The following is a 26457-nucleotide window of genomic DNA, read 5'->3' as shown; positions in this document are numbered from 1 at the left end:
CAGAAATCTTTACATTTGTTAGGTCAGTGGTACCTGTCTCAATTGATGCAAATAGACAACAATCAACGTCACTAAAATAATATATCTGGCAGCAAACCAACTCTATTTTAAAAGCACTGCTAAACAGCTGCTAAAACTACACTTCAATTATTGGGAGAAAAAAAGAAAAGAGAAGAAACCCCAATGATTTTGATGCTGAATGGTTTACTAGATGAGAATGCAGGGCAACTTTTTTCAGACACTTAACACTGAGCTGTGCGTGTTCAAGGTGCACTGGGGACTGAGGTCTATTGATCCCTGGTGCTCAGCCTACTGAAACAATCAAAGCTGGAGGGAGGGAGTCTGCTGCAGCTCCATATGTTGCATTCAGGCTGAACAAGGGTTTCATCTTCCCCAAGCCACCTGCAGAGCAAGATTGCTCAGATCTCCAGAGATGAAGTAGGTTTCACACTAGTCATTTCTTGCTTGAAATCCTTTTAAGGATAATGGAGGGTCCGATAATTTCTCTATGTGGTAATAAACATAATGGCATGAAATGAAGCTGAGGGTGATAGGCAAAGTGGAGAGAAATATTCTTAGGAAATACAGCCACAAGAGCCCCACAGATTCAAATTCAAAGTAAATGACTAAACCTTCCAGGGGGGTGACTGCAAGGTGTGTTTCCATCACGGTATGTAATGCTCTGTGATGATGCCTTAGCCGGCTCAGGTACCAGGAGCCATATGGCCACAGGCTAAGTATAATACTTAATTCAGGTTAAAAAAAAGCAGTTGACATGGTTCTTTCAGGACCAAAGCAAATCACCTATTGTGGTGGAATATATTTTGTGTAGGCATACTCCTTTCTTACAGGGAAAGCATGGGTTCCACTTGTCCAATATCTTAAAATTTTTGGATCCTGCCTCCTTAGACCCGAGGGTCATTCTAGCTTCCAGTTCAGATATAGAAAATAACCTGTTGTCAAATCTTTGCATTGTTAAAACTCTAAATATAATGAATCTTTCTGTTTATATACAGGAAGCTTCTAAAAAGTCTTATTTTGTAATTGATAGTTTGACACAAGTGGTGGGAATTCAGTGGAACTGCACTCTCTGCTTTATTGCACAGACTCATTTAACTAAAGGGCACTTAAGCACTGCATAAGAGCTCCTTGCTATTTCATTGTGAACAAAGACAGTACTTTTTAATTTGTTTGGCTTTCAAATAGATACAACCTGTTACCCAGAGCAGCAGATGCTTTGCACCCATTGTTAAGCATCTCAAACTGTGGAAAGACCAAGAGGGTAAAACAACCCCATTTCTTTTCCAGAAAGGTGAATGTTTGGGGGGACTATGTGAAAGTGGTGCAATTCATAAAAATTAAGCAGGCGGTTGGCAACATGCCTCAGAAAATTGTTTTCATTGTGTTTGGACAGAAAAAAGCTAATCTGAAAACTATGTCAGCTATGACATTTTTAAAAAGCAAATATTAAACTATTTTCCAAGTATAGAAAACAAAAGGGAATTTGTAATGACTGTAAGAGTTTATCCTCTCTGTTTGTTTGCATTAAGAGCACTTCAGTGTCATACTTGTTTGTATCTTTCACCATTTCCCAATGGCATAACAAAAATAAGTACTTCATACTTGGAGTCATGTTGCCCCACAGAAGACTACTGCATTTTTGTTCATTACTGCTATAGAAATAATAAAAAAAAAAGTATTTTGTAATGCAACACTGTGAAACTCTTTAGAACTGTCCATATGCAGTGTTTCAATGTAAATGCATGTGTGTTCCTATGCATACACATGTATATGGGTGTGTATTTGCCTCCTGGGCTATTTGCCTCCTTTTCATATAAAAGAAAATTATTGTTGGAAGGGAGAGGATGCAATAACGTATAGTGTTACTCAAATAACTCCATTGTAAAAAAACCTGTGAAAGGAATCACAGAACAGTTGATGTTTGCACTGCGGGTCATTGAGCTCCCTGCTTAAGCAGGGACACCTAGAGTTGGTTGTCCAGGACAATGTCCAGATGACTTTAGAATATCTCCAAGGATGAGACACTCCAAAACCTCCTTGGGTAGGTGTTTGGTCACCCTGACAATGAAGAAGTGCATTCAGATTTCTGACTACATAGCACTTGTTTGCCCAATCAGCATGTATTTTCCTCTGTTTAAATGGGACTAATTGCACTTCCTTTGCTTCATTTTGGGGTTAGAACATGCTGGACAATATTTTAAATGGCCTTTTATGCCTCTTTGTGAAGATAACTGCTTTTAGTAAGAAAGCAGAGTTTGAAGACTCTAAACACAATTTGTTCTGTCTGACCTTATGGACTTTGTTATCCTAAAGCAGCACTGTGCTCCTGAATATCTGTGCACCCCTTCATTCTGCTCTCTCAGTGCCATATGCACATTAATAACCAGTGGTAAGAGAAAAGAAGTTCAAGTTACAGGTTGAACTCCAAACTAGTGCTTTTCTGAAAGTATCATATATCATGTTTAATAGCCTGTGGATCAAAATGAAACCCAGTATATATCACAGGGGAACTCAATAATTGAAGCATTCTAGGAATGTCTAAGTACTGGAGTGCTGAGCTGCCTAGAAGCTTCATTCTGTGCTAAGTTTTTACCTGAATAAAAAAGCCCTATAATATTTTTTTTAATAACAAATTGTAATCATATTTTAATGCACTGACTTAAATTATTTTATCTGATGTTCAGGGGAACAATAAACTCCCTTTTTCCCCCCTTCCTCTTCCTAATTTTCTGCAAATGAGAAAAACAGTCCTTGAGAGACATTATCATTTCAGAGTATCTCCAGTACCCTTGACTCATGGCTATCTTGTCTCTGTCCTGGGTGTCTGCAGAATGGTCTCTCAGGAGCACTGAACCAGTTCTCTGGGTCTCTGATGCTGAGCTATCTGTCTGCCAGCTCTGAATTTACTCCTTTCATATGAGAAGCCTCAGGGGCTCTCTGAAGGATCCTAACTGGTCTCCTGGTGATGGGAAAGCAATAATTTGCATGCCTGAAGCAGCACAGGTGGTACTGTGTGGATATGGGGAGGATGTAGTTTTGTCTCAGAAAAACAGCAGTAACAGAAGGGTTCTGTGGACTTGCTGCTCTATGGTTTGCACAAGGAATAAATTATTTTCTTATTTAAATATGGTAGAAGGAAGGTTGGCTTTTGCAGCAGCCTGACAGAGAAAAAGACTTGGAATGAAACTGTAGAAGTCCTGGAAAGATGGAGACCCTTGAACCTTTCTTGACTGAATATTACAGGGCTGGTGTGCCAGGGCTGCATTTTCTGACTGTGCCAGACCTGGGGCAGCGAGGCAGGTCAATCCCCTCGAGGACCATCGAGTTTTCACTGCAGTTTCACCTTGTGCCTGTAGGCTGCTCCTAGAGCTATCTTCCTGCAGCTGCCCAAGCTGTGGTTCCCTGGCCCTGGGAGGATTTTTGGTATGCAGTTCAGAGAATCTGTTTTACAGTGGGATGGGGTTGATGACTGAGGTGATTTTTAGGTGAGCATTTGCAGTGAACATTTTAGGGTGCACTAGGGACTGATAAGAGAGCTGCCCACCAGAGCCACTGGCTGGATACATGATGACTATACATATTCCTTTATGATGGTTATATATATTCATTAACCTCACTAATAATTGGCATTTCAATGCTGAAGGGTATGTGTAGGATAACAGTATCATCTACTCCTCCCCTTGCTCCTGTGCATAGGATGAATCTCACTGAGAGTGAAAGTAAAGAGCATGGCCAAGCAAAAATCATTCTTAGCAGTTGTTTAATTGTTGATGAATGATATGTCTTGCTTTTGCACTAGTTAAACTGCAATGTGGAACAGAAGGCACCATTTATTTGCACCTTCTTAAGAGTGCTGCCTTTCCCTCTGCAAGGGTGTGGTAACAGGACCTTCTTTGAGTGCTTTAGGTATAAAGGTATTTAAATATCAGAAGTTGCAGGGGGATGAATGAACAGTGAGGGGTAGTGTGGTCTGTTGATGATGGTTTTTTTTTTAATGAACCATTTCTACACTTCTCAGTAAAGTTCCTTCTGGTTACAAATCTTTCTGGTTGTATTGGTGGGGGTAGCAGCCCTGCTAGCTGGTACCTGCTGTGGTTTCTGAATGAAACAAGTGTCTTCTAGCATTCTGTTTGGTTTAATAAATAAAAGCAATTAATTGACCATAGTGCAATAATAGTGACCATGAGATAAAATAGCATAGTGATTTTTTTGGCTCATTTTGTAGTGAGTTGGACAGAAGGAAAATAAAACCTTTGATTTTCACCCTTAATTAATGGACTGCTGCAACAAGAGTTAGTATGTGTTTGTTGGAAAATAAGATTTTTTTTTTCCTGCTTTACCAGCCAGAAAAAAAGTAGCTGCTGAATAATAAGTCTTTATTTTGCCTCACAAGAAAGGTAAACTTCCACTGTAGTCTGAAACATGGATGACAATTTCAACACTGGCTTTGCCTATCTGGGGAAATATTTCCCTCTATTTGTTATATCAGGTGTAAGTAGGGAACTCCCATGTCAGTGGAGTTTCAAAGGATGTGGGCAATTGGGCAAATTCAGCATCTCTAAGAAAGAATTACAATCATAATTAAAACACAGTTTGCAAATATTCAAACAGTTCAAGAACTGTTTAGAGGTAGATTTAGGATACTGTCATTGTCTACTTGGCCAGTTCTGTATTTTGGGGACTCTTCTCTGGGTAGGCAGTGACTTTCTTATAAGCACATCTTCTAGAAAGGCAACTATTCTTGACTGGAAAACATCAAGGAATGGCAAAACTAGCACTTTCTTTGGCACCTCCTTTCAATAGCAAATTACCCTTCCTGTACAAAATATGGTGAAAAAATGCTTATCCACAGTAAAAATAGCCTTTTCTAATGTGTTTTTCCCTTTTGCTCATAAGTTATCATCAAGTCACCTCTCATACTTCTATTTATAAACAAAATAGATTCATATTTGTAGGTCTTCATTAGACATTGAGTTATTTCTATGGCTGTCATCATCATCTTTCCCATTTTTCATTATTGTAAAAAACCCAACAAACATCTGAACTATGTATTGCTTGCCAGAACCTGTGTTTGCGAGCACCTGTGTTTCCACTACTGTATGTAGAGAAAAAATGTCTCCCTAATACCTATGCACTTGTTTATAAAATCTTAGCACATTTTTTTCTTCTACTGTATTTCTTTTGTAGGCTCTGTGAAATATATACATATATATATATATAGGTGAAGAGTGCAGAAAGTAAAAGTTTTCTTGTGTGTATAAATTACTAATTTGAGAACAAAATAAATTGTCAAGACATCTTGGGTGGTTTGGGTTATTTTTCCCGTTGGCCTATGGAAAAAAACAAACTGACATCCCAGATAAACCAGTGGTCCCATGATCTGGGAATCTTTGTTTAAGAGCAGTCTTGACTGTTTTAAAGCATTCACATGAATGACCTAATTACAAAACTTTGTAGTCTGCCTCTTGACAGAACTTTTAAAAGCTGATTTTGGCTTGGGTGTAGAGTGAAAACAATTGCAGAGAAGTCAATTGCTTGCCAGGAAGGATTTTTGGCTTCTGATGTGTGACCTGGAAGCTCATATGAATTTTATTTTATTGTTGACTGCTACAGGCTTTTCAGAGTCACTGTTTTTAGGGTAGTCATCCATTTTGAGCTGTCTCTGTTTTTTTTCTCTGCATATATAACTTACCTTTTGAGTGAGTTTGAGCAGTTCAGGTCTGTGCAATGGCTTGTCTTCCTCATTTTTCTCCCTTTGTGAGTCTCTCTCACTTGCAAAAGGTATCAGCTGTCATTTATTGACTTTCAGAAAACCAACAGTGAGGATCAACATCAAGGTTAATCCTGGTCTCTGTGGAGCCTCACTAGCAGCACTATTTGATTGACGTTCTGTTTTTCCTGCATGGGGAGATATGCTAGGTATTTGAATCTTGCTTAGTTCTACTGCATTCCTATTTTGTGGTCCTAATTTTTTTGTGCTGTTCCTGTGTGAATTGTTCCTGCTATTTTTCATTTAAATGGCTTGTGTAAGGCTTTCCTATTAATGCTCCAAGTGCAAATGAATCATCAAAAAAACTTGGGATATCAGCAAAATAATGAAGATGGGCTGAACCAAAAAAAATGGTGCTTGGCAAAGATATAAATGTAATTGAACACAAAAGACTGCATTTTGAATCTGTTTCTATAAATTTTAGAATTTCTATGTATTCTTACTCTTTAACTCATAATAAATTAAGTCCAGCATGAGCTTTTATTTTTTAACTTTAGGTTCACATTGACTTAAGAAACCTTATTTCACTAGGTCTGCCTCCTTACCACTTCTAACACCAATGCTTGTTTTCTGAAATTTCCACAGTATCCTCAAAAATTATCCACAGCTTCAGTGAGTTGTTTTTAATCTTAGCCATCCAGGCCTATAGACCTAAAATTTTCTCTTCAGTAGATCTTTAACATCCCAATGGCTGCTGATGGCTTGGAAGGCCCATCAGATTTGTAGTAGGAATCTCTCCCAGCAGAAAAAGAAAGCTTATTGAGCATTTCTGCCTTGCCTGAATTTTTAATGTTTTAACCATGGATAGGGCTTCAGTCATCCCTAATGTACATACTAAACTGCTTCTTTTTTCCTTAGTCCTGCCAATCAAGGTTTTCTTTTCCCTCCGATTAATTTTCTTCATGTCACATTTGTATTGACTGCTATCCGATCTGCTTCCCTCTTTCAACTTGTTAAATGTTGCTTTGCTATCTTCCCTTTGCCAATAAATCGGGATGGGCTTTTAGATAAAGCTGTCTTCTTTCTTGATTGAAGTATTGCCGCTTTTGGCCATCTAATCTCTTCTTAAAGAGCTTTAAGCCTTCATCTATCTTTTCTACCTGAAGTTTTTTGGAAATTAAGTCTCTTAAACCTGTCTTTGTGATTGTGACCATCCTTTTCCTTAGGCTTCACTGAGTATAGTCAGGTTGTGATGAGTTCACAGGGGGAAGTGCTGATTTATAGTCCAGCGTGTAATTTCTTTGGGCCACAGTATGGTGGGAAATGAAGATGTATCTGTATAGATGTATACTGGGTCTGCACCACTGTGCTGGTGAGTTGGGACAGGGTGTGCAAAACTGATTATTTTAAGAATTAGAGTCTGTGGATATGATGTGATGTGGTGACTGCTGGGGAAGGAAGGTAAGACAAGGCCAATGCTGGATATCCATGTGTCTTGATTGCTTGAATGATGCCTCAGTTTGATTAATATAATGTAGATTTCTACAGCTATCCCTTCCCTGTAAAGATTTATGGGTCAGGCTGGATGAGGCTTTTAACAACGTTGTAGTTAAAGGTTTCCCTGCTCATTGCAGGGTTGTTGGAGCAGATGACCTTGAAAGGTCAGCACAGACGATTCTGTCTAGCCTTTGTGCTTGTGAATCAGGTTGTTTTTCACAATCAACAGCAGCTATGAGGCAGCTATGGAGGACTCCCTGCCGAAGCTGCCAAGGTGCTCTGCTGGAAGTGGTTAGGGATGGCGGCTGGGACCTGGCTGGAGGACCTGCCCTGGATGCCCCGCTCCGGATCCCAAGGATGGGAATTCTGCTGTGTCAGGGCTCGGGGCTCGGGTGCAGCCGGCTGAAGAGCTACACGTGCAGCTGTGGGTCAGCCCTGGAGCACGGCTTTTCCAGGAGGATGTGCAGCCGCAGTAGTGGGGCCAGGTGACCATCGGGGGGCACCAGAACGACAGCAATGTGCTGGAACTGCTAATTAGCACTCAGGCTGTTAATGCCTCTGGGGCAGTCACGGAAAAATCCCTCTGTGCTTGAGGGGGGCAAGAAATGTCTTCCACTTCTCAAATCAGCATAATTTCCTCACTAGTGCTGCAAGCTCTATTTTGAAGGCATGAACTGTTAAAGAATAAACCAGCAAGCATGAATTGTCTCCTACTTTCCTGGCAGCACTACCTTTTTTCTTCTTTTTCTTCTTTTTCTTCTTTTTTCTTCTTTTTTCTTCTTTTTTCTTCTTTTTTCTTCTTTTTCTTCTTTTTCTTCTTTTTCTTCTTTTTTCTTCCTTTTTCTTCCTTTTTCTTCCTTTTTCTTCCTTTTTCTTCCTTTTTCTTCCTTTTTCTTCCTTTTTCTTCCTTTTTCTTCCTTTTTCTTCCTTTTTCTTCCTTTTTCTTCCTTTTTTCCTTCCCTTTCCTTCCCTTTCCTTCCCTTTCCTTCCCTTTCCTTCCCTTTCCTTCCCTTTCCTTCCCTTTCCTTCCCTTTCCTTCCCTTTCCTTCCCTTTCCTTCCCTTTCCTTCCCTTTCCTTCCCTTTCCTTCCCTTTCCTTCCCTTTCCTTCCCTTTCCTTCCCTTTCCTTCCCTTTCCTTCCCTTTCCCTTTCCCTTTCCCTTTCCCTTTCCCTTTCCTCCTAAAAGTTACCTTGAAAAAGATGTATTGAATATTTATCATCAAAAGATCAGTATCTAATAAATGTGAAACTTGTAAGGATTTTACAGTTCTTCCTAGGCATTTGAGGGTCCTCTATGGAGTCTGAACACAGTAATATTTAAAGATTTAGTATACATTTTTAACAGTACTTGAATGCTGTGTTTGGGGTTCCCCCCCCCCCCCCCCCAAAATTCAGCTGATGGTCTTAATTTCAGATGTGAAGGGACACCTATGGACATTATTTTTGGCTTGTTGCTGTATGAGGTTATTAGCATGTGTAGATATTGTATAACAGTGACTATAGGCTACTGCTAAGTCAGTGTTGAAGCATCTTTGACTACTCCTTCACCTGGCCTTTTCCTTAGAAAATGGGGGAAGGAAGCATTGTTTCCCTCAAGAAGAAGGCTGTTCTGCTGTCTACAAGCAAAGTCTTCTTCCCAATGCCCCCTGAAACTCCTGCTAATCTTTAATGGAAATTCACAGTTTTAATATTTAATACTAAAGGTATAAGCCTGTTTTAGTGAAGACATATTTTCTCTTTTGTTTTGTTCTTTTAAAGTAAGTTCCTGAGGTGAAGATATTGAGTTTATGTGGGTGGAGCCACAGTATGATTTCTGAAAAGTGAGTCTGTTATCCAAGAATTGGCCTTGGTTGGCCAGTACTGTTGAAAAGCATAGTCCACGTTGTCCTGACTCATCTGCAGTGGTCAACACCTAAAGGTGCCAGGGGCTTTTATCCCCAGTGGTACTGATAATCTTCCTCTGTCCAGTTATCCTACTGATTTTACCAGCCTTGAAGTCCCCATTGCATGGATAAATGTTGTAGCACAATCAGAATGTGGGCTTTAGTTATAACAATGCACACAATTAATTTTTGTAAGTGAAAAATTTTGCAAATAGTGTTTCTGACTTGACAAAAAGCCAGAAAACAACGAAATGAATGTAGCATTTAAACACATAGAAGAGGCTTGGTGAAAGGACTCCTTGCTTGAAACCATGTTGCTCCTTCTCACTAAGTAAACTGGACTGAAAAAGAAACTATTTCACTAGGCATGTCTTGCTTTCTTTATATCCATAGACCATCATAGTCAAGACTGCTAGAAAACAGTATTTGCATGAAACATTTGACTTTCATCAGGCAGCTAGGGGCATCTGGAAATTCCTGCATTTTCAAGTTCGCTAAACCTATTTGAGCTCTTCTAGAAATGATGAAGAGAATTGTTAATCCTGCTGCTGCTTAACTTTTAATCGGTCAGTCCTTAAACCTGTGCAGTTCTTTAATTCATGCACTAGATGGTGATAAAAAGCAGCCCAAAATCTCCTTCCCAAAATCACAGCTGACATTGGAAATTGAAAGCACAAGATTGACAGTTTTTTCTGCCAAGCTTTTAAACTTTTCTTGTGTCCATTAATGATTAATCTACTTAGTAAAATCATCTTCGAGATTAAGGTAGAGGTGCTGCTAAATTCACATATCCTGTTCTAACTGTGATTTTTTAAAATCAGTTGTTGGATAGGAACTGCTTCTCTCTGTCCAATTGTAAAACATTCATCAAATATTCCACAACTTCAAGTTGGGGTTAGTGTTGTTTCCAAAATACAGGTATTCAAATATACTAGCTGCTGAAATAATTGCTATGGACTGAAACTTAACTTTGGATGTACAGATCGATTACCATTGGCTAATACAAGGTAGTAATGAAAAAGCAAGGGGACATTATTCTGAAAACATGATTACAGTTTTTTTATAATATTAAAAACAAACCAAGGAAAAAATATTTCTTTACTGCTCACCCTGAATTTATAAAACCTGCTCTAGTCCTGTACTTTCAGATTCCTACTGGCTTCAAGGGGAAAGATTGCAAGATGTGTTTTGGATTCTGTAACTGGAAAAAATGCATTCCACTGAAGAGAATCAGTCAAAAATATTCTTTTACTGAAAAAAAAGCAAGGTATAATATTCAGGAATGGAGGCTGATAGGTGGACCTAGACAGATCTGGGACAAGGGGAAATTTAGTACAGTACTTTGCAGAGTGACTGTAGGTAGAAAATATCAATGGTGCAGTGTTCAGATAGCAAGAGGGAAATGTACAAAACACAGGACTGTAAGGTGATGTAGAACACACTGGACTGTACTATAGCTGTTATAATATAACAAATAAATGTAGTTCAAATAAACAGTTAAAGGAATGAGCGGGCCACATAAACAGAAAATGTTAATAGCAGGGAAAGGTTCTTTTTTGTTCTCTGTAATTCTGTAGGGAAGCAGAAGCCTGTCTTGTGACTTGTCCTCAGAGCCACTCACATGCATACATCCTTCCTCTGACAAGGTTAAAAGCTGGTGGAAATAACCCTCATTCTGCTCTGCTGTGGGAGGAGGTGCCAAGGGTGGTGGCTGTGGCAAAAGATGCAGTGCTCTGGAGTCACCTCCATGTATGGAAAGATGGATGAGATCTGATGGTGCATGGAGCAATGGCATGGCTTAAATTAGGCTTAAACTGAACATCTGGGTTGTCTTTTTTTTTTTTTTTTTTTTTTTTTTTTTTTTTTTTTTTCCCCCCTGATAAGAACACAGGCACTCAGTGTAGAGGCTTTATCCCCAAAGCTGGATGAAGAGATCCCCCCTTGGATTTAACCTCAGTGTAAATATTTGTAACTCTCTGAGACTTCTGTGAGGCAGGCAGTGAAGGCACAGATCATCAGTGGTTAGGAAGTTGGATAGCAGCAAATACATCTGCTCACAGGCAATTGTAGGGTTAAAAGAGCAACAGGAAATTTGATGCAGCTACAACATGTTTTACACTGGTGATCTGTGTAGCAATGAGGAAATGCATGGAAAAGCAAAATTCCAGACAACTGAGTTGATGATATGATTCATATACTGACTTTTTAACTCGGCACTCATCTCAGTTATAATGAGAATCATCTGAGCGAAGTAAAATAAGCACAGTTTGAAGCTTGTAGGAGGGCAGTAGCCTATAGCCATGCTAGATGTGACAGTCATTTGCTGTTTAGCCTGTTGGAAAGCTGTGCCAGACAAAAGATGGAGCTTTTCCTTTGTTTTTTGTGTTTGTGTTTTTTTGGAGGGTCCACTACAACCCTGACTTTCATTCTAAATTGGTCCTACACAGCTGCATGTATACAAATATACATATATGTAACATATGCATACAAATAATCTGTGCTTACGGGAAAAATTGATCTTTGCATGTACGCATGGCCAGCTTGGCAGCAGTGCACCAAAGGAATTTGTGTGTGCTAAATTTATAAAAACTGGCTCCAAACATAGAAGGGAAATAGCGTCAAGAGAGTTGAGGCACACCCTTAGAATGGCGTTAGCACGTATTCTCACAACTGTTCTTGGTTAAAGATGGCTCTTGCTCAAACAGCATCAGAAATGCAAACCTCATATTGCCTCATTGTGTGCAGTTTAAGTTCTTGATCTTAGAGAACTTCACATATGATAAAATAATGAGGTAAAAACATATATGGATTTAATCCTAGTCTGAAGTTACTTTTCAAATTCATGCCAGATGAAGCTCCACCCCAGAGTTTTCTAAAGATCAGTGTGCATTTGTGGGATGCTCCTGGGGAAAAACGCAAATGATTTCTTACACATAGAAAATTATTCAAAGCACAGATCTCTACCATTTCAGTGAAAACCACAGAATCACAGAATGGTTTGGGTTGGGTTATTAACCACAGAAAAGATTTCAGAGCAGTGGCAATTCAGTACAGTGTCAGAAGGTGGCTGACCTTGGGATCTAGTAACATTCCTCCCTTTCCAGCCCAATAGGTGTGACACCACTGTGGGTCTCTGTCCTCAAGTCCAGTGAGTACACAAATTCCAAGAGGTGCACATGTGTGTGTATGCACACACACACACAAAATACATGATATGCAGCTGGCTGCAGAGATCAGCACAGAAAGCAGTGTCTTTACTGGCATCCCCATGAACACATCTAAAATCATGCCGTATAGAAATGGACACTACAAACAATCATATTTTCTTCAGCTTGTAAGGTCTGAAGTCTTGAAATATACTCACATTCCCATCTCTCTAGTAACTGGTTTTGAAAATAGAGTCTCTCCAGTTGCTGACACCTTGGTTGCAGGTATTCAGACCTCCTGTCCTGCTATGTGGGTTGTTCATCTTGGAGTTTATTAATGTTCACACACCTGCACAGAAGAAAGAAATTTGATTTAATAAGAATAAAGGATAGTCTCCAGTGATTAAGTGCAGGAATGAGATAGGTAAGGGTGCTGACCATCTGTCTGCTTGTAATCTTATTAATTAATCTGTCCTGTTAATCTTATTTTCCCTGTATTTTAAGGCACAAAATCACTTAGGTTGGAAAAGACCTCTAAGATCTATTCCAATCTTGCACTGACCACCATCTTGCCACCTAGACCATGGAACTAAGTGTCACATCCAGTTGTTCCTTGGACACCTCCAGGGATGGTGACCCCATCACCTCCCTGGGGAATCCATTCCAGTGTTTAATAACACTTTCTATGAAGTAATTCCCCCTGAAGTCCAACCTACACCTCCTCTTGTGCAGCTCTTGTGTTGCCAGTGGTTGCCTGGGAGAAGAGGCTGCCCCTCATTTGGTCATGCCCTCCTTTCAGGTACTTATGGAGGGTGGGAAGGTGCTCTCTGAGCCTCCTTTACTCCACATTAAAAAACCCAGCTGCCTAGCAGCTCCTCATAGGACTTACTTTCCAGACCTTTCCCTGTTCTGTTGCCCTTCTCTGGGCTTTCTCCAGGAACTCAATGTCTTTCTTGTAGTGAGGGGCCCAAAACGGAGCACAGGGCTTGATGTGTGCCTTCACCACTGCTGAGCATAAGGGGACAATCACTCCTCTGGTCCAGCTGACCACACTATTTTATACAGGCCAGGATGCCATTGGCCTTCTTGGCCACCTGGGCACACATTGGCTCATGTTCAGCTGGCTGTCAACAAACACCCCCAGGTCTTTTCCCACTGACCCATTTTCCAGCCGCTCTGCCCCAAGCCTGTAGTACTGCATGGGATTTTCCTCACTTTCCCCCATCCTCCTGACCTCTCTCTGTCCACACCTTTGGTTCTTCACCTAAGTATTGCATAAGGCATTTTCCACACTTGGTTCCCCTTGAATCTTCTTGCACTCTGTATATCCTCCCTCTGTATTTCATCCAGTGCAGCTTGTGGGGCAATTCACCAGTTAGAAACAGCAGAGGAACATGGGTTTTAGATGGTTTTGATTCAAGATAAACTGTCTGTGTGGACTTCATCTTACCTTGCTTTAGCCAACTAAAACTTAGGCAGAGGTCTTCCTCTGAAGCCCATGCAGGAGGAGAGAAGCTTTTCCAAACTGAGTCCATCTATCTTAAGGCCTGTTTTATTCTAGGATGAGATGAATCACTCTCTAGCAGTGCCTCTTTTTCTCCCTTAACTATAGGCAAGGCCTAGATGGCTAGCATAGGCTGGATGTCTAACCTTTAGACTGCCAAAATGATGGGAATAGAATCCTACTTCCACATTTTATCCTCAGTGCTGAAGGCTGTGTCTCTGGGTAGCATGTTGTACAGTTCAATGTTCCTAACACTTCCTCTCAAGGAAGCTGTTGCTCCGTTTATGTGCGAGGCTTTTACAAAAATAACCAATTACAGCCTGTAAACAGTGTGGGTCCTGAAGGAAAAATACCGTCAAAAATCAATCTAAGTCAATATACAGAGCTGGAACTTGGGAAATGGTAGTCTGTGTTAGTGATGTGTGTGGTATAAAGAAGATGGAGTGACCGGGATTTGATTTTCTGTGATTCCTCACTAAGCCTTCACCAGTGCAGTTCACAGCAGCCAGCAGCCCTGGGTGTGCACTGTGCAGTACTACCCACTGGAGGAGCTGGCATCTGTGCTGCAAGGGGGGCACTCTGCATTGCATCCTGCTGCTGCTGTTCAGCTGAGGTTCCCCCAGGAAGGAAACCTCTTTGACCCAAATGGGATGAGTTTGTGTGTATTCTGCAAGAGTATTTGCAAAGCCAATTTGCACTAAAAATAACCTGTGCTGGTCACTAATGTACCTGAGTGATGTCTAGCTTTGGCATAGATTGCGATTAAGATCCCAGTCATTGCTTCCTTTCTATGTGACTCAGTTCCTTTCAGAGATTAAGGTGGAAATATTAGTATTTCTTATTGTCTAAGAAGTACGTTGAAATGTGAGGATGGACAGCACTGTAAAACTCCAAAGTAGGAGAAATTTTTCACTTACACTGAAGAGTGTGGCTTTTTTCTTTTCCCTAACAGTATTTACTTACTGATTTGTGTCACTCCTTCTTACCTGCCTAGAGCATGACAAGTAGATGGGTATGGCTTTAAGAGCATCAGGTTTTTAAGATAAATGAAAAAGTTTTTAAAATGGTGTAGTTCAAGCAGAGCTTTTGATTCCTTAGCTGTGCTGGCAGAAGAATGTAAGAAAGGTCTATAGCAGCATGGAGGAGAACCTAATGAAATGTGCAACAATATAGTCATGACAGAGAAAAATAAATATTTCTATCCCCATATATTTAATTTTATTGAATATTATGTGATTTAATTATCAAAGCACAGTAATAATGACCCATGCAATACTAATGACTATTGGCAACAAGGCTCATGAGGGGACACAGTCTAATTAGCTTTAATGGGACGGATTTAATAATACATTGGATTAACATCTGGTAGAACGAAGTATAAAGATTTATTGTTCTCTGAATAAAGATTGACCTCTTGCTCTCAGGTCAATAAATCTTAAGATTGTGTCCACTTAAATTAGTATCTACTTATTACGTTAGCACTCTTCTGTTTCCTGTCACCAACTTCACTAGGAGGAGAGGGGAGCTGCACGTCTTTCCTGCTGCATCAAACTCTTCTTTCAGGAACTGAAGGTAAACACTGAATTTGCAGATAGAAGAAAAAGGATCTGGGCCCTAAACTGTTCTTTCTTCACATAAAACTGCCCTTCCTTGCTGTTGCTTGATAAGAAATTCCAGAAATGCTCAGAGAAAATCAGTTACTATTAATGCCACAGAAAAGGTTGCATCATCTGCACAATTAAGCAGTCTTTATACTGAGTGAGTGGTGTCAAAAATATTTTTGGGGATGAGTGAGAGGAAATCCTGCTCCTTCATGTGTAGTGAGATACAAAGTTCTTTCTAGGATTTCATTTTGTTCTTCAAATATTTAAGCACAGATTCCTTTCTAGCTGTAAGAGTTTAAAGAGAAATGGGATGGAATATATTTCCTTTTCATGCCTACAAGGGAGGGATTTCTTGTTACTCTCCAAAGGGGTCAGTGTGGTTAGAAATATCTAAAAGTGTAAAAAAATTCTAACTGAGAAGCATTCCTCTAAAAGCAGTAGAAAATCCTTAAGACAGATATCCAATTAGCAGATATTTAGACCTCCCTTTCAAATTTAATAGACAATTTAATAGGTGATATTTATAAGGAAACATGGGTTAGTCTAACTCTGTCAAAGGTGAATTTAACCATAAAACTCCCTGTGACTTTAATTGCAGAGTTCTGGTGGTAAATGTTGATTAATGTAGAAAATCTTTTCCAGACACACTGAACAATCAGAAAATTTATAAATTTTTGTAGGAAAATTATTTTTATTTATTGAGTTCTGCAGAACTTTTTCAATAAAGGAAGGTGAAATCTATCAGACTTTAATGGATGAGTTTTGTTTAGCAGATCATAATTGCTTTCAAGGCTCAAAACATTGTTCTTGCTCTCTCTCCTTCTTTAAGAATATCTATGTTGGTGCAGAACCATGACAAAAGCATGCAAGTACTTTACCCTGCTTTTGTTTTCTTTCTGATTGTGTGTGATTTATAGGTAGATGCAGCACTAAGGGAAATTGTGCCATTTACCATGGTACACAGGGAATACCTGGTCAGACTGGTCAGAAAGAATAAGGTCCTCAGAGCAATTTGGTGTACAGGATTAGAAAATTTCATCTGTGCTTCTGAATACTGAGCCGTATCTATGTCTCTAAGGGTTTTGGCCCAAGGTTAGCAGATTTTTTATTTCATATATTCCTCTGAGGTTACAAATCCTTGGAAAATGGATTCTAAATTTTGTTCCCAGTCTGCTGTTCCCCCTTTAACTGACCTTCAATTATCTAGGGATTGACTGCAGTCTAATTCTACTTACCTAAGACTGTTATTAATCATCATTACCTTTACTTTGATTCTTTAGTTTGCAAATACTCATAGGTGCAAATCATTATTTTCCTTTCATTTTTCACCCTTTCAGACTGCAATAGAATTGCACATTTTGACACCCTAGAGATTCTGCTTTATTCTTTTAGTTTCCTGGTTGTGTATGCATTAATCACAGAGGTTTGTAACATATATTTGGTTTCAGTTGGGATTAAAATAGATAAAACAGCTCACTGGGAATGAGAAGCAAGGCGGAGCTGGAGTGAACATTGTCTGGGGACAAGATGTTCATGGGAAAAATGTGTTAACTTTGATAGGACTCAGTGGCTTTTATATCATAGACATATCAGGCTTTACAAAAAGGAGTCTCAGAAAAAACAATTTTGATAACTGACAGTAATTGGTCTTGTATTTCACTGTGTGGAGGGGCAAATGGGATAATTTACTTTGTTAAACTGGGTGATCAAATTAGACAACTGCCTTGCTTTTGTGTTAGCATTTTGAGTCATGGCAGACACTGTCCCCTCATGCTTCCCAAGGAATTGTAGCAGCCTCTGAGACAGTCAGTATGATGAGGAGAAAGGAGAGAAAAGGAGAAAAAAACAAGACATGAAAGTTACCTTGTTTTGTTGAAATACACATTTTTCCTTAGATCTGGTTAAGGAATATGCATTGCTGCTCTGTAGTTCTTACTGTACTGCAAATACAGAAGGTGCTGATATCTTATACCAGAAGCTGACTTGTACAAATAGCAAATAAGTTCTTAACAGTAGGGAATAAATCCAAGTTTCTGAAGTGGTGCTCCTTTCTCTACGCTAGAAGCATGTTGAGTTTTTGAACCTGTGTCACTACATAATGCAACTGTCTCCTGTTGTAAAGTGTCCCTCCCAGCCCCAGACATACACATTGCACTATGATTTCTTTCTTCCCTCGATGGAGCAGAATGGATTCTCAGCCCTCTGCATGCAAACCAAAAAGGATAGGTTTTTTCTGTTACTCTTGCTTTCAAGATGACATGCCACCCTTTCATCCTGGATGGAGAAAGGGAGCTTTGGCAGGGTTGAAAGACAGAAAATCCTAGTCACTAAAATGGGAACTTATTAAAATGGTGCACAGAAGAGCCTTGTGTATGCTGCAAAAACTTTTAAAATTATTACTTTTACAAAACCAATGCTGCTTAACTCTTTTGAACAGATTGGAACACTAGAATCATGGTGTTGTGTGCTAACCTCTGGAGCTCTCTTAATGCCTGCACTTTCTACATGACTTGTTAATAAGATCTTGGTAAAGCAACACAGAAGTGACAAAAAAAGAATTCCATGTGAATTATCTTTTAAAACCACAGGTGCTCAGACAGCAGCAGATATGGGACTGTGCACCTGGAAAACCATGTTATTCAGCAATGTACTTTTTAGCTGTAAGTAAAAGCACACACAAACTTGTTCAAGTGCTTATTCTGTTCTGGGAGCTGTTTGTCCTGGCTGCTCCTTTTCAGAGGCCAATACCATTAGTGTGGAAGCCTTTGTCTGAAGGCTATTTTCTCTTGCATAAATGACCAGACTAAAGAAGCCATTGAAGACAATCAAAATCTGAAGCCAGCCCACTATTTCCTATTATTCAGGTAATTTTCAGGGATTTGTGGATTCATAACATGTCCTCTGGCAAAAAGCAGTGGATGGGAAGATGATGTGCAATATATGGTAGTGTGGACATACTGTGCAGCCCTGAGCATGAGTAGAAGGTGCACAGAGAATGTTGGTACTGGGACTAAAATACAGCAGCATCTGTTCTTTTTTGATATGTTAGTTGCCCAAAGAACATGGAAGTGGTTACTGCTATTTTGACAAATGCACTTATTTCTGCTTTTGTTGCGTGGTATGGCACAAGGGGAACACTGGCACAATACTGTAAGGCAATAATTTATTAGTGGTTTAGGGATGTGGGCCCAGAACAAATTCTAGACAAAAGAAAAACATGTTTGGGTTTTACAGAGAACCTTGGCTACAGGAACAAAGCTGTGATTTGGTGTGCAAATATTTGGTATTTTGATTGTCCTGGTTGCTGTGACAGCTGACAAATGGTCTGAGTTTGTTTTTAATTATCACCGAGAGGGGAAAAGCCTGTTTTAAAGCCAGCAAGTGATGTTGCAGCAAAAGGCAAGAAAAGATATTTAACAGTAGGGAATACACTTTCTCGGTGTTAAAATATGATGAAAGCACTATTACTTAATATTTATAGTATTTAGTTAGTTTTGTGATTACAGCCAACCAAAGAAAGTGTTTTGTTCATTTGTGTTGCATCCAGTGATGAATATTAAAATGTCAGGCTACTGTTCTTACTTGATACTGACTTGATATCAAGCTTATCTTCTGCAGCCACACTGGGAAGTGCAGCAGGCATGTTGTTGCCGATGTTTGTGAGACCTGCTTAACACAGAAATTATGGAATACATATATCATACCTTGTGGATGCTCTGCCCACTTGTATCAGTGTGTAGTGGGTTGGCCAATTGCAATAGATAGAATCATAGAATCATGGAATCATTTAGGTTGGGAAAGACCTTTTAGGTTCATTTAGTCCAGCCATTAACCCAACACTGCCAAGTCCATCACTGAACCATCTACATGGCTTTTAAATATACTCAGGGATAGTGATTCAACCACTTCCCTGGGCAGATTCCTCCAGTGCCTGACAACCCTTTCAGTGAAGAAATTTTCCAATATATCCCATCTAAACCTCCTCTGGTAAAACTTGAGGCCATTTCCTCTTGTCCTATTGCTAGTTACTTGAAAGAAGAGACCAACCCTCACCAATGTATGAACACATAAAGACTTCACTGTTCTGAAAGGTTATATAGGAAAAAAAGAAGCATGTTACCCAAAAGAGATGTAGTTATTTGTCCAGACAGCCTCTGGCATGGTTTGGGCCCAGTCCTGTTTGTGGACTCTGTATCCAGTACTTAAATCACTGTTCTATCATTTAAGCAAGTTAAGAAGCTGCATTGTGAAAAAATCCTGAAATTAATAGATTATTATGTGAAGATTTAAGATTGTGTCCAAATACTTCATAAATTTGGGTTTTACTGACTTTTTTTTTGGTGGACATTGCTGTACAATAGTTGTTTTGCTATGAATATGCATGAATATGAATATGCATTCATTGAATCTGAATTCAAACTGGTAATTTCTAGCAGGAAGAGTAACTTGTCAGACTTTGAACAGCCAATAGTTGCCTTTTAAGTAAAAATCATGAACTTCCAAATGAAAATTTGCCCTTTCTGGGGGAGGCAAAATAGATTTTTGTGGTCAGATTAGAGGGACTGGTCTGTATAAACTTGTCTTTCATTGCAAGGAACAATTTAGACAAGGGCACAAAATGTGTTTCCCATATCTGTGAAATCGTGAGAATGTGATCTTTCTGTTTTGTCAGAAGGGCAGCTTTTTTGTCTTTCAGCTATGAATCTTCAGCCAGTTTCTCATGTGGTATTCTGTACCTTGGAAAATTTAATCAAGGCTGTATTTGAGGAAGAGAAATAGTTTGAGCTGCTAATATGCTTCTGTTCTTCCAGTGCTGTCTAGCCTGTTTTTATGGATCCCTAGAAAGGTTATTGATTTACTGTGAATGTGGCTTTCTGTAGTAAAAGCTGAAGGCTGTTTGCAAACTGCCACCTGAAGCAGAGGCTTAGGCAGGAAATTTAGACAATTGCATTCTGCTTCCATTGAAGTCCATGGAAATTTGGAAATTAATATCAGGAGAAGCAGAATGGGGTCCTGTGACTGGGAGTTACTGCTGCCAGCAACTGGAAATACTCTTCAGCTTTATGCTGCAGAGATGCTCAACCACCTGGGAACTGTTTAAAAGATTTGGAAAAATGTTTCTGATAGCAGTTGCCAATATTAACACTAATTTTGGTAGGCATTCTGTCTTTGCAGTATTTGCTGGGTTAGCACATTTGGACTCATCCACACCACTGAAAGCTGTTCAGGTGGGATGTCCAGACAGGTTTTGCCAACAGAATGGGCAGTCCCATGAGTTTTCTCATACTTTCTGTCTTTTCTGAGGGACAAAAATTCTACGGATGTTTTATTTAAGCAGTGTCAGCACTTTTGATCCCACATACTTATGCTTGTACAAATAATGAATCCTTTTTTTTTTGCTTGGCCATTGAATTGTGAAACTGGAAGAAATTCTTGGTTTTAGTTGACCAGAAAGTTGTTTTCAGGCAAGCTAAAATGAAGCAATTTGCATAGTTTCAATTTCCTCAGTCCTTTTCTATGGGCTTTAATAAAAATGGGTCAATTTCCAATTGAATTTAAGTTTCAATTGAAAACAGTATTTTGAAATGAATACTCAAAATATGTTTATTTCCAAAGGGTAGAAAATGTTTATTTTTTCTGGTTTCTTTATTTTTATGGTTGATGATATCTTAGGCTATTTTTCAAATTCACATTTTTTTCCCCCTGAAGCAATATATTTTTGTAAACTCATTGCTTAGCAGAATATTTTTACCCGGCATTGTTAGCAATTTTGCAACTCACTTCTTTTGCCTTATTGTTTAAACAAACAAAAAAAAAAAAAAAAGCCTGACATAATGTTGCTTTTAAAGCCTATAGCCTCTAGCCTACAGTTTGTTGTGTATCAGGCATAACTAGAGAAATCCAGGTGGAGTCTGTGAGAATGAGGGCAGTACAGGTGGCATCCAGGTAACAGAGGTACAGTGTCAGGGGTAGGGAATATAATTTGTGATGGCACAGGTTGAAATTACTCAATTAGGTCTAAAATTAGATCACTTACCGATTAAAGGAGAATACTAGAGAAAGAAATTTATACTCAAGGTTGACACAGTCTTCCACTGTCAGCAAGCCACTCTGCAGTTGTCCAGCCTGAGCTTTCTTGCATTTTCATCTTATCTGTTAATTGCAATTGTCAGGGACAACATTAGCTCAGAAAAATAAGGGGTTAATTAAAACCAGTAGGTGCCAATTTCTTTGTTTTAGAAAAAAAAAAGAACAAGAAAGCATATTTTTTGGGAAATTCTTCTTTTCTTTAGCACAGCTTACTTAGCTATCCATACCCAGTAGCACCAGTGCAGTTAGGGCTGGGGGCTCAGTGCATTTACCTTGTATGAGCAAAAAAGCCAGATTGCTCTGTACTGTTCTTTCATGTCAGAAGGTATCTGATATTTTGGACTAAGTGTATGAATTGAACTACAAACTGGTGATAGTGGGGTATGTATTTTAGAAGTCAATGAGATTATGTGCTTTGAACAAATCAAGTAGTTTATCTTAATGCAGTTTTTATTTTTTGAAAAAGAATAAAATTTACAAACCAGTTCTTCTCATAAATGTCCATAATGTTCACCAAAAGGTAACTAACAGTGAATGAATTCCAAAGCATAATACTGTGCCATGACTAATGGAGTGAGAACATTACCTATTTAACAAAGCTGCTCTGAAGGTTTCCCTTTGCACAACAAACCCATGTGCTAGAAGGCAGTTGTTGGCCTAAAAACAAGGTTTGCATAGTTTGACCAAGGTGAGAATGGTTTTGGAGGCCCTGCTATTTGGAAAAAGAAATTTTCTCAAATAAGGGTTTCATCAAGTCCTCTGAATAGATGTTTATTGTCCAAATTTGGGAACTAGCCCTTGGAGACACTGGGTATGGGATTCTTCTGCTGAGAATGTGCTCAATCCTTTTGTTGAGTCAGTCTGTAATGGTGGTCGCTGAAGTGTGTTATGCTTTTATAACCTAAGCCTGATGGACATTCTTAAAGTGTTGGAGAAATTTGGATTAAATGTTTTTGATGGACTCATCAAGTAGTAGGACACAGTGGTTTAAAGGTAAATGTTGCCCTGTGGTGTGACTGTGCAGAATCACTTTTCTCAAGGATACTTGAGATATAGAGAAGGAGATATGTTGCTCTTCTGATCCCTCTGGTGCACTAAATACTTCAGCTGTAGTGTCTAAGCTCATCCCGGCTACTATCATAGTGCTCTCTGTGTATATGTGCTGGGAAGAAGCACTGACATCTTCCATGTAAATATGTATGAGGATCAGCTATAGTCTGGACTCTTGACAGAAACAGCTTAAAGTTTAGGGCTGAAACTTTTTATTGTTGGTAGTGGGGCTGAGTGCTGACTGAGAGTGGGAAAAGAGATTAACCTGTCACTCAACTAGCTACAGAAGGAGCTAAACTGCTCTGCAATCTTTGGTCTATTTTAAAAAGCTCTGCTATCAGTAGGAAGGGAAGTATGAGCTGTTACAGCCGCTGTGTAGCTCTGCAGAGGCTGACTGTGATGCACCCATCAATCCTTAGGAAAATCTTCCTGGGCTCTGGCTTCACAGAGCAATGTGGGAAATCCTGGTGTGGAATGGCCTTGCACAAATGGCACCTCCTCCCCATATTTCTAGGTGGAAGAAAAGCCTGTCTGATAGATTTTATGCTTCTGTAGTGTTTGAAACAATAGTCTCCAGGGTGGATTGGCAGGGGAAGCTAGCAGTGGGAAGGATGAGGTAAAGGAAGTAAAGGAAAGGAGAGACCTTCAGGTTTAGGATATATTACACTTAAAATTCTGAGACTGCTCCATGGACGGGCCACATAAAGAATTAGATTTACAATTTGAACTAAGTTCCTTAGGAAAATAATTGGACTGGTGAAGCAATCTCACTCTCACTAAATTGCTTTCCAAGGAGCCTATCCTGAATGGGGCTGTGCAGCTCTTTCTGATATTTGAGCATACTCATTTCTCATTGACTTCAGTGAGAATTAAACTCATTGAACTCCTCACTTGGCAATTAGTTTCTTCTAGGTCTAATTTTTCTGCTGCAAAGTGGTAGCTGCCTTTCCCTTCTGTTAGCAGTAATACCCTGTGCAACTCAAGTCCAAGCCTCAGCATGCAGGTATCATTTAGTGGTTCTTTTGTAAGACATGTGCTTCAGCATTTGAACATAGATTCTGTTCCTTGCTGTTTTCTGTGTTAGGCTGACTGCACCACTTTAGCAAAAAGAACATGCAAAATATGTGACGGAAAGTCTTCCCAAAACTAATAATGTCAAAAGCCTATAAATCGCTTGTTTTGTTATATTTATGTAGGAAGAGTTTGTTTTGCCTTCAAAAAGGGACGAACACACTTCAGGTTAAAAGGACAGCTTCATTAGCATGGAGGATGAATGAGATAATGAATGAGATCATGAAAGTGAGGTTTTTCTACCTTTCCTTTCCATGAGAGAAGACCTACTGAAATGCAGTATATTTACAGTCCTCAAACTACTGAAGCTGTAAATGTTTTTGCTTTCATGGCCTCTGTTTGTGCTACTGCACATTTTGGGATGATGGATTATGGAGCGCCAGGTGTTGGGATGAAGAGAATCAATAGTGTGATACAAAAGATGAAATAACTGTGATGGAACATCAATAAAGGCTAAAAGCTGCCATAGGGATTTGAATCTTAAAGAGGAGCCTAAGAAAGTGTATTAAGAAGAATTTGCTTCTCCCCTTGCACTTGTAATGTCTTTATTCTGTGAGCAGAAGTCACTTGGGGGCTCTGTCAAGGACAGAGGTGGAAGATTATTTTTCTTTTCTATATGTACATGGTGCCCTGCACAGCACCTGTGGGGCAAAGTGCCAAGGTCATAGTGTCATAGTAATATGTCAAATAAAAGTAATAGTAATAGTATAGTAATATGTCAAGTCATATGTCATAGTGTCAAGGTAATGTCAGGACACAGCTGGTGTGTCCTGACTGTGGGTGCAGTTTGGAATGTTTGGTCTGGAGTGGAGAGGATTTTATTTTATTTATTTTTAAGAAATAAATTAAATTAAATTTGTTATTAATTTGCACACTACTTCCACAAGCAAACCAGATGAATACATTTAGATGTAACTAGTCGCTGTTGAGACGTTGTTCTGAGGAAATGGCAGCTGCTCCTTTGCTGCTGTGACCTGTTCTCAGGGGACCTGGCCACTAAAGAAATGCAGAAAAGCTAGGCTGTTAGCATTGAGAACCTGATCTATCTAAGCAAAAAAGACAACTGAAATGCATAATGAATAAATTAAGCTATTAGGTAAGTTTGGCATCATCAATTATATTTTGCAGAGCAGGCACAAAATTTTAGAGCTGAAATGAATTAATGCAGAAACCAAGGTTAGGTCACTAACCTATTTTCTTAGTTCAAAATCACCATCACAAAGAGAGGAACCATCTCTAAGAAGAAATACTTCTGAAATACTTTGGTGTTATTACTAATATATTAAAATGAAAGGCCTTTTAAAAAAATACTCCTCTCAAAATACTTAGTTCTGCCTTCCAAGGAATAGTCCAGCAATTCATTTAAGCTTATGACCTATTTCAAGCATGACAATGCAGAACTACTCACGTGCTTTAAGCTATGCACAAGATTATTTGGCCAAAGTTAAGAGCCCTGCTGGGATGAGATCAAATGCTCTGCTATAAGGACCTGACTCATCTGACACAGATGGGCTTTTTCTGCAGTAGGAAGCTATGGAATTTCATCCCATGCAACACAAGACTGGTTTAGCCAAAAGCTATTCATGTCTTAAATCTACAAGATGAAATCTTAAGCAACAGCATCAGGCCTTGTCCTTTAATATTGCATCACACTGACTTTTTTGGCAACTTGAGTTTCACAGGGTTTCACTGCAGAATGTCCTCTAAGGACAGCTGCTTTGCAGATGTGGTGGAAAAGGGTCATCCAGGGCAAGAAGTTATGCTTAGCCTAGTTAGCACAAGGAGACAAACTCTGCCTTTAGCCAGCTGTGGCTGATGTTCTTCCTGAGTTCAAACCTTTGATCTAAAGCAGGAAGACTAGAGACCTTAACCCAGCCTTTCCCATGTCACTGATGAATGCCTCAAGCACCAGGGTTTAGATCTTGCTCCAATTCTTTCGGGAACTGCGGAACACAAGGGTGTCAGTGCTTTAAACCTGCAGGTCTGAGCTTAGCTTTCCTTGGGGCGGGCAGTGGGGAAGACAGGCAAGGAGACTGTCTACAAATCTCAGACAGTTCAGAAAATCTCTTTAAGTCACAAAATACACTTCCTGCCCAAACATGCTGCATTTCTGAGTGTGACATCAAACCTTTTTTTTTTTTTTTCTGTCTCTGCTTTCAGGTTGCCCCTATAATTAAGGAGAGGATGATGAAGAAGGGCAGCATGATGCTTGGGTACCAGCCTCACCGGGGCAAAGTCAACTTCTTCCGCCAGGTGGTTATCAGCCCACAAGTCAGCCGAGAGGACATGGACTTCCTGCTGGATGAAATCGAGCTTCTTGCTAAGGACTTGTAGCTGTAGATCCACAGCATCAGGTGCTGCTCATGTGTGATATTTATGGAGAGAGAGTGGCAGCGGCATTCTGGTACTATTTTGTGAAAGGTAGCAAAAAGCTTGGCATATAGCTTGGAGGCTGTCATTTTACAGATTGGTATTGAGAACTTTGCAGGTAGAACACCCCTTCACAGGAAATTATTTGCTGACGGGGGCTGGGGGACAGGTTGGTGCTTCCAGCACCATTGCTGCCATTCTGGGAAGTGTTTCCTCAAGAAAGGAGCACTTTCTGAAAATGGTGTCTCTGTCCCAGGAAAGGCAGCTATTTACTGGGTGTCTGTGCACAGTGTAACTCTAACTGGTCACTTATGCATGCAGGCAAAATTCCTCTAAAGCTGCTATTATGAGTGGATTTGTCAGTGAGCCTTAAGATGCTAGTTAATTCTCTTCTCTACTCTGTCAATATTTTAGTTTGGTAATTAACATGATAAGACTGGAAATTGTAAACTTATGTGAAATGAGTTCCTCAAGGCCACCTAACTAGGTGGATTGCCCAGGTTTTCTGCTGT

The 26457-nt window shown here is 39.6% G+C and overlaps 1 protein-coding gene across 1 annotated transcript in view; it reads left to right on the top strand.

Annotated features, from left to right (window-relative positions):
* GADL1 (glutamate decarboxylase like 1) overlaps positions 1–26010 on the top strand; it is a 68685-nt gene extending 42675 nt beyond the window's left edge. The window contains exon 14 of the mRNA XM_062496527.1: positions 25736–26010. Coding sequence (XP_062352511.1) covers positions 25736–25909 — 174 coding nt within the window. The 3' untranslated portion in view covers positions 25910–26010. The remainder of the gene's footprint in view (positions 1–25735) is intronic.
* Positions 26011–26457: the final 447 nt, after the last annotated feature.

The sequence above is a fragment of the Cinclus cinclus genome, chromosome 1 (assembly GCF_963662255.1).
Source record: "Cinclus cinclus chromosome 1, bCinCin1.1, whole genome shotgun sequence".
NCBI lineage: Eukaryota > Metazoa > Chordata > Aves > Passeriformes > Cinclidae > Cinclus > Cinclus cinclus.
The sequence above is the reverse complement of the archived record's forward strand: the minus strand, read 5'-3'. Positions and strand labels throughout refer to the sequence as shown.